The sequence below is a fragment of the Eriocheir sinensis genome, chromosome 41, assembly GCF_024679095.1.
Source record: "Eriocheir sinensis breed Jianghai 21 chromosome 41, ASM2467909v1, whole genome shotgun sequence".
Taxonomy (NCBI): Eukaryota; Metazoa; Arthropoda; class Malacostraca; order Decapoda; family Varunidae; genus Eriocheir; species Eriocheir sinensis.
In genome coordinates this window covers 12,088,560-12,102,976 of record NC_066549.1, presented here as the reverse complement: position 1 = coordinate 12,102,976, position 14,417 = coordinate 12,088,560, and the positions used below count along the sequence as shown (strand labels likewise).

Genomic DNA, 14,417 nt, shown 5'->3' with positions numbered 1-14,417 from the left:
ATCAATAATAAATAAATAAAAAAGAAAGCATTTCGACTAATAGCTCAGAGGCCACCGTCGGAAGCCGTGCGTGAGTCTGATGATTTTGTGTCAGAATTAAGCTTAGACACGAGGAACATTTCGCCGTGGGTTGTAATACTTGACCACTTCTTTTTTAGTCTATGCAGAAGAAATAATGTGTAATAGCAGAGTGTATGTGGAAGAATAGTCAGATAGGCGGGAACAGAGTGTATGTAGAAGAATAGATGGGTAGGCAAGGGGAGAGGTGGGTAGGTAGGGCCAGTGTATAAGGAAGGATAGCTGGGTAAGCAGATAGAGAGTATGTAAATGAATAAATGAGGAAGCAGTGACTGTGTTTGTTGAAGAATAGTTGGGTAGGCAGGGACAGAGCATGTGAATGAGAATAAGTGGGTAGGCAGGGACAGATAATGCGTTGGCGTATTTAGTAAGCAATACATGTTATTGGGAGTGTTTTATCCTTTGTATAAGCAGACTCCTGTCACACAAACCCCACTGAGCAAACATGTATCATCAGTGAACTTCAATAACCAAATCTTGTGTTCATCCATTTGTTACGAATATTAATCAGCGCTAAAATATATTGACGGGTCACCCACGCGTCCATCAGGGGAAATTAATTAAGAACAATCATACAACTATGCATAAAACTCGGTGCGTTCTTCAATTTGTGTGCAGCATGACGATTAGTGTCCGCAAGAAAATCAAAGAGTTCTGGAAACATAGACTGAGGTACAAATGTAAACTGTTGTAATTTAGTAATTGGTAAAAAATAGTTCAGTTGAAAAATAATTAAGTTGATAATTCCGACTTTTTTGGATTTCTCTTTTTTTTCGTGATGAGCTGATGGAAATGCTGCGAAGTGTGTTTTATTGAGGATAATACATTACGTAAAATGATCATACAGCATTATACCTTCATTAGCTTTCGTCTCCGAGGCCATGATGAGACTATTGCCCTCTTCATTAACACACACACACACACACACACACACACACACACACACACACACACACACATGGAAATTAGCAAGAACAGAGGCTTACAAAAAAGTCTGGGAAAGGAAGGACAGAAGTGTGGAGGAAAGGAACATGCCACGAGGGTTTTTTGAGGCCACAGGAATGACCTCATAAAACCCTCGATTATTACACTAATTAATATATTCATAACCAATTAGTTTCTTTGATTACCAATCTCGCTCAAAGCAAACAGCAAAATATGCGGCTCACACGTTGAGTCTACGCGTCGGGGAAATGGTGATGAGCTTGAGGCCTTTATGTTGCTTATTACGAGTGAAATGGATAGGGTACGAGAGAGAGAAAAAGAGAGAGAGAGAGAGAGAGAGAGAGAGAGAGAGAGAGAGAGAGAGAGAGAGAGAGAGAGAGAGAGAGAGAGAGAGAGAGAGAGAGAGAGAGAGAGAGAGAGAGAGAGAGAGAGAGAGAGAGAGAGAGAGAGAGAGAGAGAGAGAGAGAGAGAGAGAGAGAGAGTGTGTGTGGATTTTAACTATAAATTGCAATATGAAGCATTTGTTCTCTTTTTCCCGGCCCTTTGTGGGATCTGCTTATAAAACACACAGCCATGCTCGAACTCTGGTAACCATTTCGTCATATGTACGCTGAACGCACGGCTTTGTCTCTCCCTGATGATATTTTTAAGTGATTTTTTTTTGTCCCCTAAAGTGACCTTTGCCTCGTGTTTTACTTTGCTTTTCCTGTGTTTGGTTTTAAAGTTTTTTTTTTCCACTTCTTCGTTTGGTTATGTTGAACTTTCTTAACAAATTTCATTGCTGGTTGATACTGACATTGTCATATTAATATAGTTATCTTTTGTTCTTCGTGCGCTTTTTTTTCTTCTCTCCTTTTTCTTCAGTTTTCTTCTTCTTGTTCTTCTTGTTCTTGTTCTTGTCCTTTTTTTTCTTCTTTTTCTTTTTCTTCTTCATTTTAATAATAATGATAGTAGTAACCTGACTAATAATAATAATGATGATAATAATAATAATAATAATAATAATAATAATAATAATAATAATAATAATAATAAAAACAATAATAATAATATCAATAATAACAATAGTAATAAAAAGGTTACGGCGTGTTCAAACAAAGGGTTAATGATGGATCAACGCCTTTCCTTAAAATTAAGTAATTTCCCTTTCACCCGCTGCATCCTTAGCAAAGAATAATTATGCTGCCCTTGTTCTTAATTCTGTTGGGCAAAGTTAAAGAGCTTATGCTAAACGTGGCGTCAGTATTGTCCTCGGCTTTAACACCATGTCACGTTAATTTTAATACAATTTATTTTTCAAGGGAAAGTATTATGTATCTAAGGCTCATATTTTCAAACCTTCAGGCGGCAGGCTTACCTATACGTGTGGATATTATCATGGGTAATCTTATGAGCCTAGTGGTAGTTAGCTTTACAGGACATCTGCACCGTGAACGTAAAAAAAACACTTACGAGAGCCAGACTAGTCTCCTTCGTGGCCTTTGGATACAGCTATTATGAGAGGCGAAAGCGGCTGATTATACGGACCCAACATCTAACAGTACCGACCTTCCCTCCCGCACGTGGCTGGAGGCGTAGATGGTCCCGTCCTCAGGGTTCAGGGTGAAGAGGGGGTGCGGGGAGGCCATCCAGCTGAAGGTCTTGTCGCTGAGGTCCCAGTCGTCGGGGTCGTTTACATAGATGCGGCCGAGAGGGGCGTCCGATCCTCCACCCTGCGGGGAGAGGCGCCAGGAGGGGATAAGAGGGGGGGAGGGAGCATGGGGAGGATGTTGTCTCGTGTCAGTAACTTTTATTTAGAATGATGAGACAGATGAGACTGAAAAACAACAACACACACACACACACACACACACACACACACACACACACACACACACACACACACACACACACACACACACACACACACACACACACACACACACACATTCACGAGACAGGGAGGCAGCAACAGCATCGTCAGGGTGTTATTAGGTCGCTCAAGTGTAAAGAAGAAAATTTTATGACTATTTTCCCGCAGGCGAGTGGAGTGTTTGAAGAGGCTTGGAACAGAGGCATTTGTCTACACACACAGACACGAGAGAGAGAGAGAGAGAGAGAGAGAGAGAGAGAGAGAGAGAGAGAGAGAGAGAGAGAGAGAGAGAGAGAGAGAGAGAGAGAGAGAGAGAGAGAGAGAGAGAGAGAGAGAGAGAGAGAGAGAGAGAGAGAGAGAGAGAGAGAGAGAGAGAGAGAGAGAGAGAGAGAGAGAGAGAGAGAGAGAGAGAGAGAGAGCGTAGGAGATAGCATTAAACGGGTATTAGGTCACTCAAGTGTAAAGAAGTGTTTCGTTACTATTATTCTGATATCGAGAGGGAGGGTTCTATTATTAAAGGACGTGGAGGGGCTTCAATATATACACAGACCCCAGAGCCAAGGAGACCGTGGTAGATAGCACCAGCAGGTTATTAGGTCACTCACGCCTAAGGGAAAGTGTTTTTATACCTTTTTTCCTGACATCGAGGGCAAGGTTTTTCATATTACAGGACGTGGAGGCATTTAGTTACACACGCAGACACTCGCGAGGTAGGAGGATAGCAAGAGACAGACTCGTAGGTCACTCACGCAGTCACGCCTTAGGGAAAGTGTTTTTGTACCTTTTATCCTGACATCGAGTGCAAGGTTTTTCATATTACACACGCAGACACTTGCGAGGTAGGAGGATAGCGAGAGACAGCATCGGAAAGTTACTTGATCTCTCAAACGTAAAGTAGGACATCTTTTATATATCATTCTGCTATGGAGCGGTGTGTGTGTGTGTGTGTGTGTGTGTGTGTGTGTGTGTGTGTGTGTGTGTGTGTGTGTGTTTTAGTTAGTAAGGTACATGGAGGCATTTGGCAGTACGTGCATACACTCACGATACAGGATGACAAAAAAGCGCACTAGCAGGCTATGGTTTGGTCGCTCAAGCGTGTGGAATAATTTAAAACTTTTCCTTGGAGAGAGAGGTATTTCATTTTGCATTCGGTTTTAAACACACACGCACTCAGAAAGACAACGACAGTATCGACACATTAACTTTATGTCGGGAAAGTGCAAAGAAAGGCATTTTATATTTTTTTTCCTGCGAACGAGAGGTGTTTTAAGGGGCGTGGAGCCATATAGATACACAAACACACAATTAGAAAGACAACAGCAGCATTAACATATACTCATTAGGTCGGATAAGCTTAAAGAAGGGCATTCAATAATATTTTTTTTGTGTGAACGAGAGGTGTGTGAAGGGGCATGGAGCCTTTAAGGTACACAAACACACACTAAAAAGACAACAGCAACATCCGCATACAATTACCAGGTCGGCTAATCTTAAACAAACACTCTATAATCATTTCCTTGCCAACGAGAGGTGTTTTAAGTACCTCGGAATCGTTTGGGTACACACACGCACACAAGGACAGCACCAGCACCAGCAAACTATTCTTCGATCGCGCACAAGCCGCAACATTCCCTAGTCTCGTCACGGCCTCCGTCTCAAGTCAGCCTCGACTTCCCGGGAGGATGTCGTGTACTAATGTAATATTCTCGGCAGCCCCTTGTGAGGCGCCGGTTACTGGGCTTGTCAACTCGTCGCCAGTGTGCTTGTTTCCTCTTTGTAATAATTGACGTAAAATGTATAGCTTTTATAATTATGTATCTGTCAGTCTGTCTGTGTCTGCCTTTTTGTGTTTTTGTCTGCCTGTCTGTATGTATGTGTTAGTGAGTCTTTCCATCTCTATGTGTCTGTCTGTCTATCTCTCTATGTAAGCTTGTATGTATGTCTGCGTGTATTATATAAGCCTGTATAATATAACGATTACACCATAAACTATCGCCTCCCTATTAACGATGCTGCTGTGGTTCGTATAATTCACCATTTAATCATCAAAACAAAGTGCAGTCATACCTCGTTTCTCTCTGCGCGGTATGTAAACAGTATCCACAAAGCCAACACAAACATCCTGAAAGAGTGCGTTGGTGGCGCAAAATCTCTACCCAAAACCCATATGCAGTCGACATGGCTTCACCCACTCAGCATGCAGACCAGGCTGTGGACGAGTGGGGGAGTGTGGCGGTCCCCTGCTGCGGCACAATTCAGATGACATCCCCGGGAGTCCGATAAGCTCTTTCTATGGGACTAAATAACATGTATATCAGGAAAACAAGGTTATCTTTGATGTGCCAGTCATGTATGCGGCCACAGGGCGTAGGCAGGGTGGATGTAGAGGGAAGGAAGGCTGGGAAGTGTTGCAATAGTTGTATTAGTAGTAGTAGTAGTAATAGTAGTAGAAGTAGTAGTAGTAGTAGTAGTAGTAGTAGTAGTAGTAGTAGTAGTAGTAGTAGAAGAAGTGGTACCAGTGGTTATAGGTAGAGGAGGAAGAGGGGATAGATTATGGGAAAGGTGGGATGGGGTTGCAGCTGAATGGGATAGAATTTCTGTAAAATATTAAAATTGCTGTTTCCTTGCAAATCAGATTAACTGCCTCATTATCGGCCGGCCCAGGTACTCGTCCATAATGTTGATGCTCGAATAATTGGAAAACTAACACTATCTAATCGCATTATTGACTTTGCCTCCTTAACGACCTGGGTAACGGAGGGGAACAGCCTGTCCTGTTCACTCCCACGCGAGGCGATGCAACGCTATACCGTGTTTAATATTTCAACGCCTGGAAACGAGGCCGCACCTGCGTTGGGTATTTGTTTAGTTTAGGGTCCGGGAAATTGTCCTTTAAGCAGCCTCCCTTTGTTGTTTCTTGCTTTTCCTTTGAAGTAGTTTGTGTTTTCTTTTCCAGTATTCGTATGTTGTGTTTCTTTTCCCTATTTTCGGTGTGTTGTCGGGAAACTAGTGAATGTTGTGCACGTTGCGGAGAGCTAATTCGCAACATTTGAGGATGTTTGGAATGTGGTTGTGGCATATTTACCTTAAAAATATAACACTGTCTAGTTTCGTTTTGATAGGTACATTACTAATCTTTTACTAGTGTGTTGGTCGTATGTGTGTGTGTGTGTGTGTGTGTGTGTGTGTGTGTTCTCATAAAACTTTCTTCCTTCATTAGCCGTATCTTGTACAAACTCATTTTTCATTCTCAAGACGGCCAATCTTAAAAGTAACACACACACACACACACACACACACACACACACACACACACACACACACACACACACACACACACACTCAAGGCAGGGAAAGCAAATATTAGTCTCTCTCTCTCTCTCTCTCTCTCTCTCTCTCTCTCAGTCATTATTACAGACAGACAGACAGACACACAACCAAACAGACGGTCATAAGGAATAGACGCAATCCAAACAACCACTTATAACCATTCACGGAAACAAGACAGCACACACACACACACACACACACACACACACACACACACACACACACACACCTGAAAAAAAACCCTTCTTACGGCTACTCGCCCTGCCACACACCTGCCCTGCTAACCTGTACTCCAACACTACACAACAATACTATACTCGCCTGCATTTTCCACAGGTAGACGGTCTTGGCTGCGGGCTTCATGGGGTTGTCATTGATGTCGTCGATGATGATGGTGATGGTGTGGGTGGCAGCCAGCCCCCGCGCGTCGCCCACTACCACGGCCACTCGAAGCTCCGGGTACTGTTCGCGATCCACCGGGCCCACCGTCCACAGCTCCGCCCCGCCGCGCCCGCTGTCCAGGTCTGTGGCGACGAGGTTATGATGTTGCTTAGTGTAGTGTGGTAATGTGTGTGTGTGTGTGTGTGTGTGTGTGTGTGTGTTATACAAGTCTAATATTAAACGTGTTACATCGTGTTAAACATATAAGAGAAAGTAGCCGCTCGGGGGTTAGTGAAGGCCAATATTTTCCTCCTATGTCCTCGCTTAACTCATCGTTGGGGGGCGGGAGTGCCAATAACTCCACAGTAAGAGGGAGGGACGCCCCCACACCGCCCCCCACCGCTGCCCCGCCGCCGAGCTAATAACCACTGCCGCGACTCGACACCAGCGTTGCAAAGTAGTTTTCGGAGCTACGTTATAACAGGTGGCTCTTATTTGGCCCTGGACTTGTTTTCTTTAAGAGGCCTCGTGAAGTGAATTGCGGTACTTAAACATTCACTATAATAATATGTAAGTCAAGGGGAGTTGGTTCCCGTCATTGTAAAGGAAATTGAAAAAGTTGGATTTTTTTTTTTAGCAGTACTTCCAAAGCCTAAACAAACGTATTATAAACTTGCGTGAGATTTGATGAATTTACTTGTGTCCTACAATAAACAATTCACCCGCTATAGTGATACTGCAGGGAGAAAAATAAAACAATCACCATATTAAATAATTGTGAGATTTTTTTAGGGTACTCACGACATTCCATCAAAATAGCTCCTACACCCGCAACCCGTGACTCAAGTAACAACTATTATGGTTTATCAGAACATTGCAAAAACTAGTCCAATCCGAGAAAGCTACTGTACCTTGGCAACGCTGCTCGTCCGAACCAATAACCCGCCACCCTCGCATTGGCCCTCACCACCTGCTAGGCTCGGAAATGTTCCACTCGTCCGGGTTTTACGTCCCACTTGAAAAGACTCCACAAATTCATATTCTCGGCAGGGATGAAGTTTGGAGGATAACAGTCGGGTATAGGCAGGCCAGGCGCCTTGTGGTGTGTGTGTGTGTGTGTGTGTGTGTGTGTGTGTGTGCTTTAGAAGAAAGTTTGATAGAGTGAGAGAGTGAGAGAGAGAGAACACAGAGGCAGGGATTTATGGTTATGGTCAAGCAATGAGCGCAGGTGTTGCGTGAACTTACGTGAGTCGAAGGTGAGGGAGATGTGGGAGAGTACGTGGGCAGGATTGGTGGGCGCCAAGGAGAGGTTGAAGGGCGGGCCGTGACCCAGCGCCCATACGTCAGGGTCAGTGGCCGCCAGAACCCCGAGGAGGGTGGGCGGGGAGCCCTCGGCCACGTGCAGGACAGTGGGCGGCAGGAGAATCGGCGCACAGTCGTTGACATCGGTGACCGTGATGGTTAGCGTGGCCGTGGCGCTGAGCGGCGGCGATCCGCGGTCCACACCGATGATCTGAGCCAAGGCGATGGAGCCGCCCGGAGCCTCGCGGTCCAGGGCGCGCCACAGACTCACATCACCTATGTCGTTGACGGCGAGGGCGCCCCAACCCCCTGCCACATGGTAGTCCACGCCCTGCGTCCCGCCCTGAAACAGGAGTGATAAGATGGCGTGTTTAGCTGCTGCTGCTGCTACTGCTGCCTGGTGATATCATCATAATCATCAGCCATAACTAGTCCACTGTCAGACAGAGAATTTTCCCAGTATCCCCCACACCTCTCTGCCTGATATTAATGCATCCTTCTCTGGCTATGAATCTAAATTACTCTCTTCACCTTGTCTTCTGTCTGCCCTGACTTGTATGCAGTCTCGAGGTTCCTTTTATGATATTACCTTTGCAAGTCCATTTCAAATGCTTAATCGCCTGGTGATATGATAGCGTGAAGGGAACAATATCATGTCCAATCCTATATCGGTACAGTGACTTTTCTCCCCAAAAAAGGAGGAAGCTTAAGGACGAAAAAACGAGGAAACAAAATATCCCGCAATGGCGCTGCCCACGCGAATAGTGTTAGTCGAAGTGTTCAAAATAAAGAGGTCAGAATTATCTGGAGAGGTGTCTTGATACTCCCTCCTTGAAAGTGTTTAATTCATAGACAGAAGGAAATAAAGACATAGGAAGGCTGCTCCAAAATTTACCAGCGAGAGGTATGCAAGAATGAAGATGCTGTTTAACTATTCCATAAGAGATTTGGACAGTATCTGGATGACCGAGAATGGAAAGTCGTGTGGAGCGGGGCCCGGAAGAGGGAAGCCATGTAGTTAACAGGCTCAGAAGAACAAATTGCAAGCAAATATCGATATGTCGATATGGGATAGAAAGAAAGGCAATATTATGGAGGAGTTTAAGAGATAGAAGACTCGACTAGCGTATTCCTCTGTTGCTTCAGCTCGGTAACATGCCGACAGAGACATGACATGTGTATCACTCTTCTGCTCCACCCTTATCACTTGCTGACAGAGACGATGCAATATTAAGTCCTCCCTTGAAACGTACAGCGCCAGGATGCATGTTTCTCTACTGATGCTGCCTAGATGATGACGTGCTGAGAAAGGGTACAATGTCAAGTGTCGAACTGATGCATGTTGGTTCTTGTTTTCTGCTTTTTCTTACTCTTACTCTGCCATGGTCCTGTCATGCGACGTCCTCAGGTCACAGTCGCTAACAAGGGACAATCTAACAAGAATCGTCTCCTTTACCTTCTTGTAGCCGAAACACCACTACTCGCTGTTTGTCCTGTGAACCCCTCGCTACACAAAACCGAACAGTAGGGTGAGATTCGATACATAGGTTAGGACCCGATATTGTATAGCACTGGTTATTGAAATGAACAATCATATTTATTTAACACGTTCATCAATCTCACTGGGAACAAACAGCGATATTGTACTGCTCGATGCGCCGCTGGAAAAAAAATATATACCATAGACATTACCAAAAATTGAATTCGCATTGTAAAAGTAAGAATAGTGTTTTTTTCTGAAAGATGCAGCGATGTCTTAGTAAACAGATAGATAGATAGTTAGATAGAAACACAGTCAGGTAAATAGATAGAGAGTTAGATAGAAAGACAGACAGGTAGATATTAAGATCCCTTAAACTCAGCCATAAGTGAGATCCGTTAAAAGATAAACCCAAACTCGCAACACTTTAATGATTTGATAATACTACTTCGATACATTTTCATTTTCCTCGCATCAGCTTTACTTCGGCGAGAAATCCGGCGACGTTCACCCATTACAAGTTCTGGACCCCCGCCGCCGCCTCCTCAGTCTTACTTTTACTCCCCATTTTGAAGCCTCGCGCCACGTCTCTCGCTGATGACAAACTCCCGTCCAATCGCCCGCCCGCTCCTTCCTGCCGTTAATATTTTCATCAGCACCACGGCGAGTTATTATTATACCAGAGGCAGAGCGAGGCGAGGCGCGCAACTTGAGAGGTTCCTAACTTTATCATTCTTCTCGTGTGTGACTGGTTAAAGTGCGAGAGTATTTTATTTTTACTTAGTTCTCTCTCTCTCTCTCTCTCTCTCTCTCTCTCTCTCTCTCTCTCTCTCTCTCTCTCTCTCTCTCTCTCTCTCTCTCTCTCTCTCTCTCTCTCTCTCTCTCTCTCTCTCTCTCTCTCTCTCTCTCTCTCTCTCTCTCTCTCGAGTCCGCCATTCATCTCACTTAATGTTTGTTCGCTTATACAAGTTTCCCAATCTACTCTCACGCCTTCGCCTATAATCCAGCCACCTTCTCCTCCTTCTCCTCCTCCTCCTCCTCTTCCTCTTCCTTCACCTCTTCCTCCTCCTCTTCCGACTACTACTACTACTATTTGACACCACGTAGCTTCTTCACACCATGGGTCCCGTTTTGCGAATAAGATCAGCCTCTAAGGCGCTCACTCTCCCCACGCTTCGGTGCTTCGGAGCGCTGTGACGGAGGAAGTGTAGGAGAGGGTCGGGTCATCTTTCCACACAACACCTACTACTTCTGATTTTTTAAACGTTGTATCGGTCTTTAATAACAGTGCTGTCGCCGATTTGTCTTGTTTCACCCGTTTTTTTAGGCGTGGTTAGTTGGTTTTGTTAATTTGTTTCATATTACTTTTTACGAGTGAGTGTAATATGTCGACTTAACTTTGTGAAAATCCAACATTTCTAAGGAATTAAAGAGCCAAACTAGCCACAAAAACGGTTAACAAATACTAATACGACGTTTAAAAAAAATCCAGCGATAATCTATGCCCGCTACCTAGAAATATGTCAGATAACAGAAAATAGGTCGCAAAGAGACCGCTCATCCGTTTTTAATTACAGTTCATTTTTGGCCACCTCTTCTGATTCTTTTATGGGAGCAGCGATTAGCCGGCTTATTTTTATTATTGTGTTTTTTTTGTGCCCTTGAGCTGCCTCCTTTGTTGTAAAAAAAAACTAAAAAAACTCTAAGGTCACCCGGGACTAATTCTCATTGTTTCGTGTAGTGAGCAGCCAACCTTCACGAGACATTTGTTACATCATCACCTCATGTTACAAGTAATGAGAGTTTAGTAATCAATCTCATGGAAAAAAAAATAACCGCTGCTCTCACAGACTTGAAAAGGTAATTGATGGAACTCAATTCCCTTCAATAATGCGCAATACGGCCTAATCCTGTTTGGCGGCGCTTGTGATTACGGTACAGTACAAGCAGACCGGAAGCGCAGAGTCAGGTATCTCTCTCTCTCTCTCTCTCTCTCTCTCTCTCTCTCTCTCTCTCTCTCTCTCTCTCTCTCTCTTGATTTAATTACTTATCTAATTACATACCTACTCATCGACTTACCTACCTACCTACCTACCTACCTAATAAACTACCTACTAATAGACCAACCAACTAACCGACCTACTTACCTACTTAACAAACTCCCTGCCTGCCTACCTGCCTACCTACCTGCCCGCCAACCTATTCATCTTTCCCTCACCTTCACCTCGGCAGCCCCGTGATCCATAACGAAAGCCCCACAAACTTCCGCCTCCCCGCTGCCTTTTTCATCCTCTCATAAAATTCATGGCCCCTCCTTTCCACTTGATGTATGAGCGTGACGATGGATTTACGGGGAAACAAGAGGGCGATTGTGTGGCGAGGGGCAGCGTGGTAGGGGGGGGGGCGGGGGCGAAGGAGGAGGAGGAGGAGGAGGAGGAGATAAAACAGAATTGGGATAGGATATTTTAACAGAAAGGATGTGATGGGAACAGGAACAGAAAGAGGAGGAGGAGGAAGAGGAGGAGGAGGAGGAGGAGGAGGAGGAGGAGGAGGAGGAGAAGAGAGAAAACAAGAATGAGAGGAAATTTTAAGAGAAAGTGATAGGAACAGGAACAGAAAGGGTAGGAGGAAGAGGAAGAAGAGGAGAAGAGGGCAGCAGTAGGAGAAGGAGTAAGAGGAGGAGAAGGAAGAGGAGGAGGAGGAGGAGATGGAGAAGGAGGAAGAGGATGAGAAAGGAGGAGGACGAGGAAGAGAGAAACAATTTGCCGAGGAAAATGAAGAAGAACAAGAGAAAGAATTAGAGAGGATAGAGATTGGAACAGTTGAAGAACGTAAAGGAGAATTAAAAGAGAAAGAATAGGGAGAGAGAGAGGGGGACGGAGGAAGACTACGATGACGAAGACGACGACGTGAAGGAGTACGACGAGGAGGAGGAGAAGGTGAAGGAGGAAGAGAAGTAGGAAAAAGAGGAGGAGATGGTGGAGGAGGAGGAGGAGGATACACAGAAAGAAAATGCTAATATAATTTGGGAGCGAAGAGGAGGAAAAAAATAGAGAAATCAGAGACTTGAAAAATAAAACAAAATAGAATAAGGAAGTGAAGAGCAGAAAAAAAAATGGTTTAGTAGCAAAGAGAGAAGGAGGAGGAGGTGAAAGAATGGAGAGGAGGCGTAGGAGGAAGAAGAAGAAGGAGGAAGAGCAAGAGGAGCTGGAAGAAGAGGTGGAGGAGGAGGAGGAGGAGGAGGAGGAGGAGGAGTTTGAGGAAACATGGAAATGCAGGCAACAGAAAGGCTCATTACGAGGTTGCCCGCTCTGGTGATTTAATCTGCTGGACAGTCACTTGGTGCCCACAGAGCAGATGAAAGCACTTCGGTATTCAATTTTCTCCTGTCGCAAATTTTCAAAGGAGTTGATGGTATTTGCATTTACTACTTCTGAGGGAAGATTATTCCAATGGCGGATGACTCGGTCTGAGAAGAAACTCCGGCCACTATCTGTATTACACCGCCTCGCTTGAATATGTAGACCGTTGTTTTTAGTTCTTAAGTTAGACTGTAGATAAAAAAAACTTGGAATGGTTGACATTACTGAAGCTCTTCAGGTACTTGAACACCTGTGTCATATCTCCTCGTAAGCGTCTCTTTTCCAGCGTAAAGAGATTGAGTCGCTTGAGTCGTTCTTCATATGGCTGAGCCCTCACTGGTGGAGTAATTTTCGTAGCACGTCGCTGAACTCGCTCTAATAATTCTATGTCCTTCCTGTAGCTAGGTGACCAAAACTGTACCGCATACTCAAGGCGAGGTCTTACCATCGAGTTATACAAGGACAACATTACTTCCGGCGTCTTATACTCGAAGTTCCTCGATATGAGCCCGAGCGTGGTGTTGGCTTTGTTATATGCTTTTTACAGTGCTTTGTATGTTTCAGATCACTGCTGATGGTGACTCCAAAATCCAATTGAGGAGGGGGAGGAGGAGGAGGAGGAAGAGGAGGAGGAAGCAGAGGAGGAGGAGGAGGAGGAGGAGGAGAAGGAGGAGGAGGAGGAGGAGGAGGAGGAGGAAAAATAATTCAAGGACGCAGAATTTAATAGAGGAAGAGGATCGATGAAAAGGAGGAAGAGGCGGAAAATGAGATAAATGAGAGAGAGAGAGAGAGAGAGAGAGAGAGAGAGAGAGAGAGAGAGAGAGAGAGAGAGAGAGAGAGAGAGAGAGAGAGAGAGAGAGAGAGAGAGAGAGAGAGAGCATCATAATTCCTTGGAAAATATCATGGTTCAAGTGAATTAACTGACCTCATTTTTCCCTTGCCCGCGTCTCGTACCTAACGGGGCTTCATGAGTTAGCCAGATTTCCCTCCTTTGCCCGCACAATCTCTCCTCTCACGGCTGAAAATCTAATTCATATCCAAATTTCTTCACTTAGATACGGTTTTACTTATGTTTCAAGGGATGGTTAATATAGTAGAAGTTTGGTTACCGAAGAGAAGGTTTAGTTAGATAAGTTTAAGGTAGATAATAAAGAAAAGATAAATTTGTTCACATCTTTATACGCGTCGGACCATATTTGTATAGGTACTGTGAAAGGAAATGGGATATCTTTGTCTTTACAGTGAAGGATGCAGACCAAAAGAAAACGTAAATAGGGCAATAGTCCAAGCATTACTGCTCTTACAACAAAAGATCAGGAAGTGAAAAAGATGGTCAGTTTAGGTTGCAAAGGCGTGTAAATTCTCCCTTGTGAAATTCGTTGTTTTATATTCGCCATCACGCTGACTGGCTGGGCTATGGTAGAGAGAAAGTTGAAGACGTAAGGAGTACGTACGGACAAAGGAAAGCAATCCCAAAGAATGACGGAGGATAAGATGAAAGAATAAAGATACTGGTTAATCCTTGCATTAGGAAATTGAAAGTTGGACAGCATAGGAATAAGCTAGAGTAGGAGGTCTAAGGAAGGCGGGAAGCATGCAGTTAGTAAGTTCAGCGGAGCAGTTATTCGCAAAACGATAAAAGATAGCTAGGTAAGCAACACTTCGGCGTTTTCAAATTAGTTAAAGA

The 14,417-nt window shown here is 44.4% G+C and overlaps 1 protein-coding gene across 2 annotated transcripts in view; it reads right to left on the bottom strand.

The window, feature by feature from the left end:
• Positions 1 to 14,417, bottom strand: part of LOC127009654 (neural-cadherin-like) — an 80,803-nt gene that overhangs the window by 29,160 nt on the left and 37,226 nt on the right. For both annotated transcript variants that reach the window (XM_050882916.1, XM_050882917.1), the window contains exons 5-7: positions 7,832 to 8,231; positions 6,527 to 6,729; positions 2,572 to 2,735 (exon numbers count right to left, since the gene is read on the bottom strand). In XM_050882916.1, the coding sequence (XP_050738873.1) occupies positions 2,572 to 2,735; positions 6,527 to 6,729; positions 7,832 to 8,231 (767 nt within the window). The remainder of the gene's footprint in view (positions 1 to 2,571; positions 2,736 to 6,526; positions 6,730 to 7,831; positions 8,232 to 14,417) is intronic.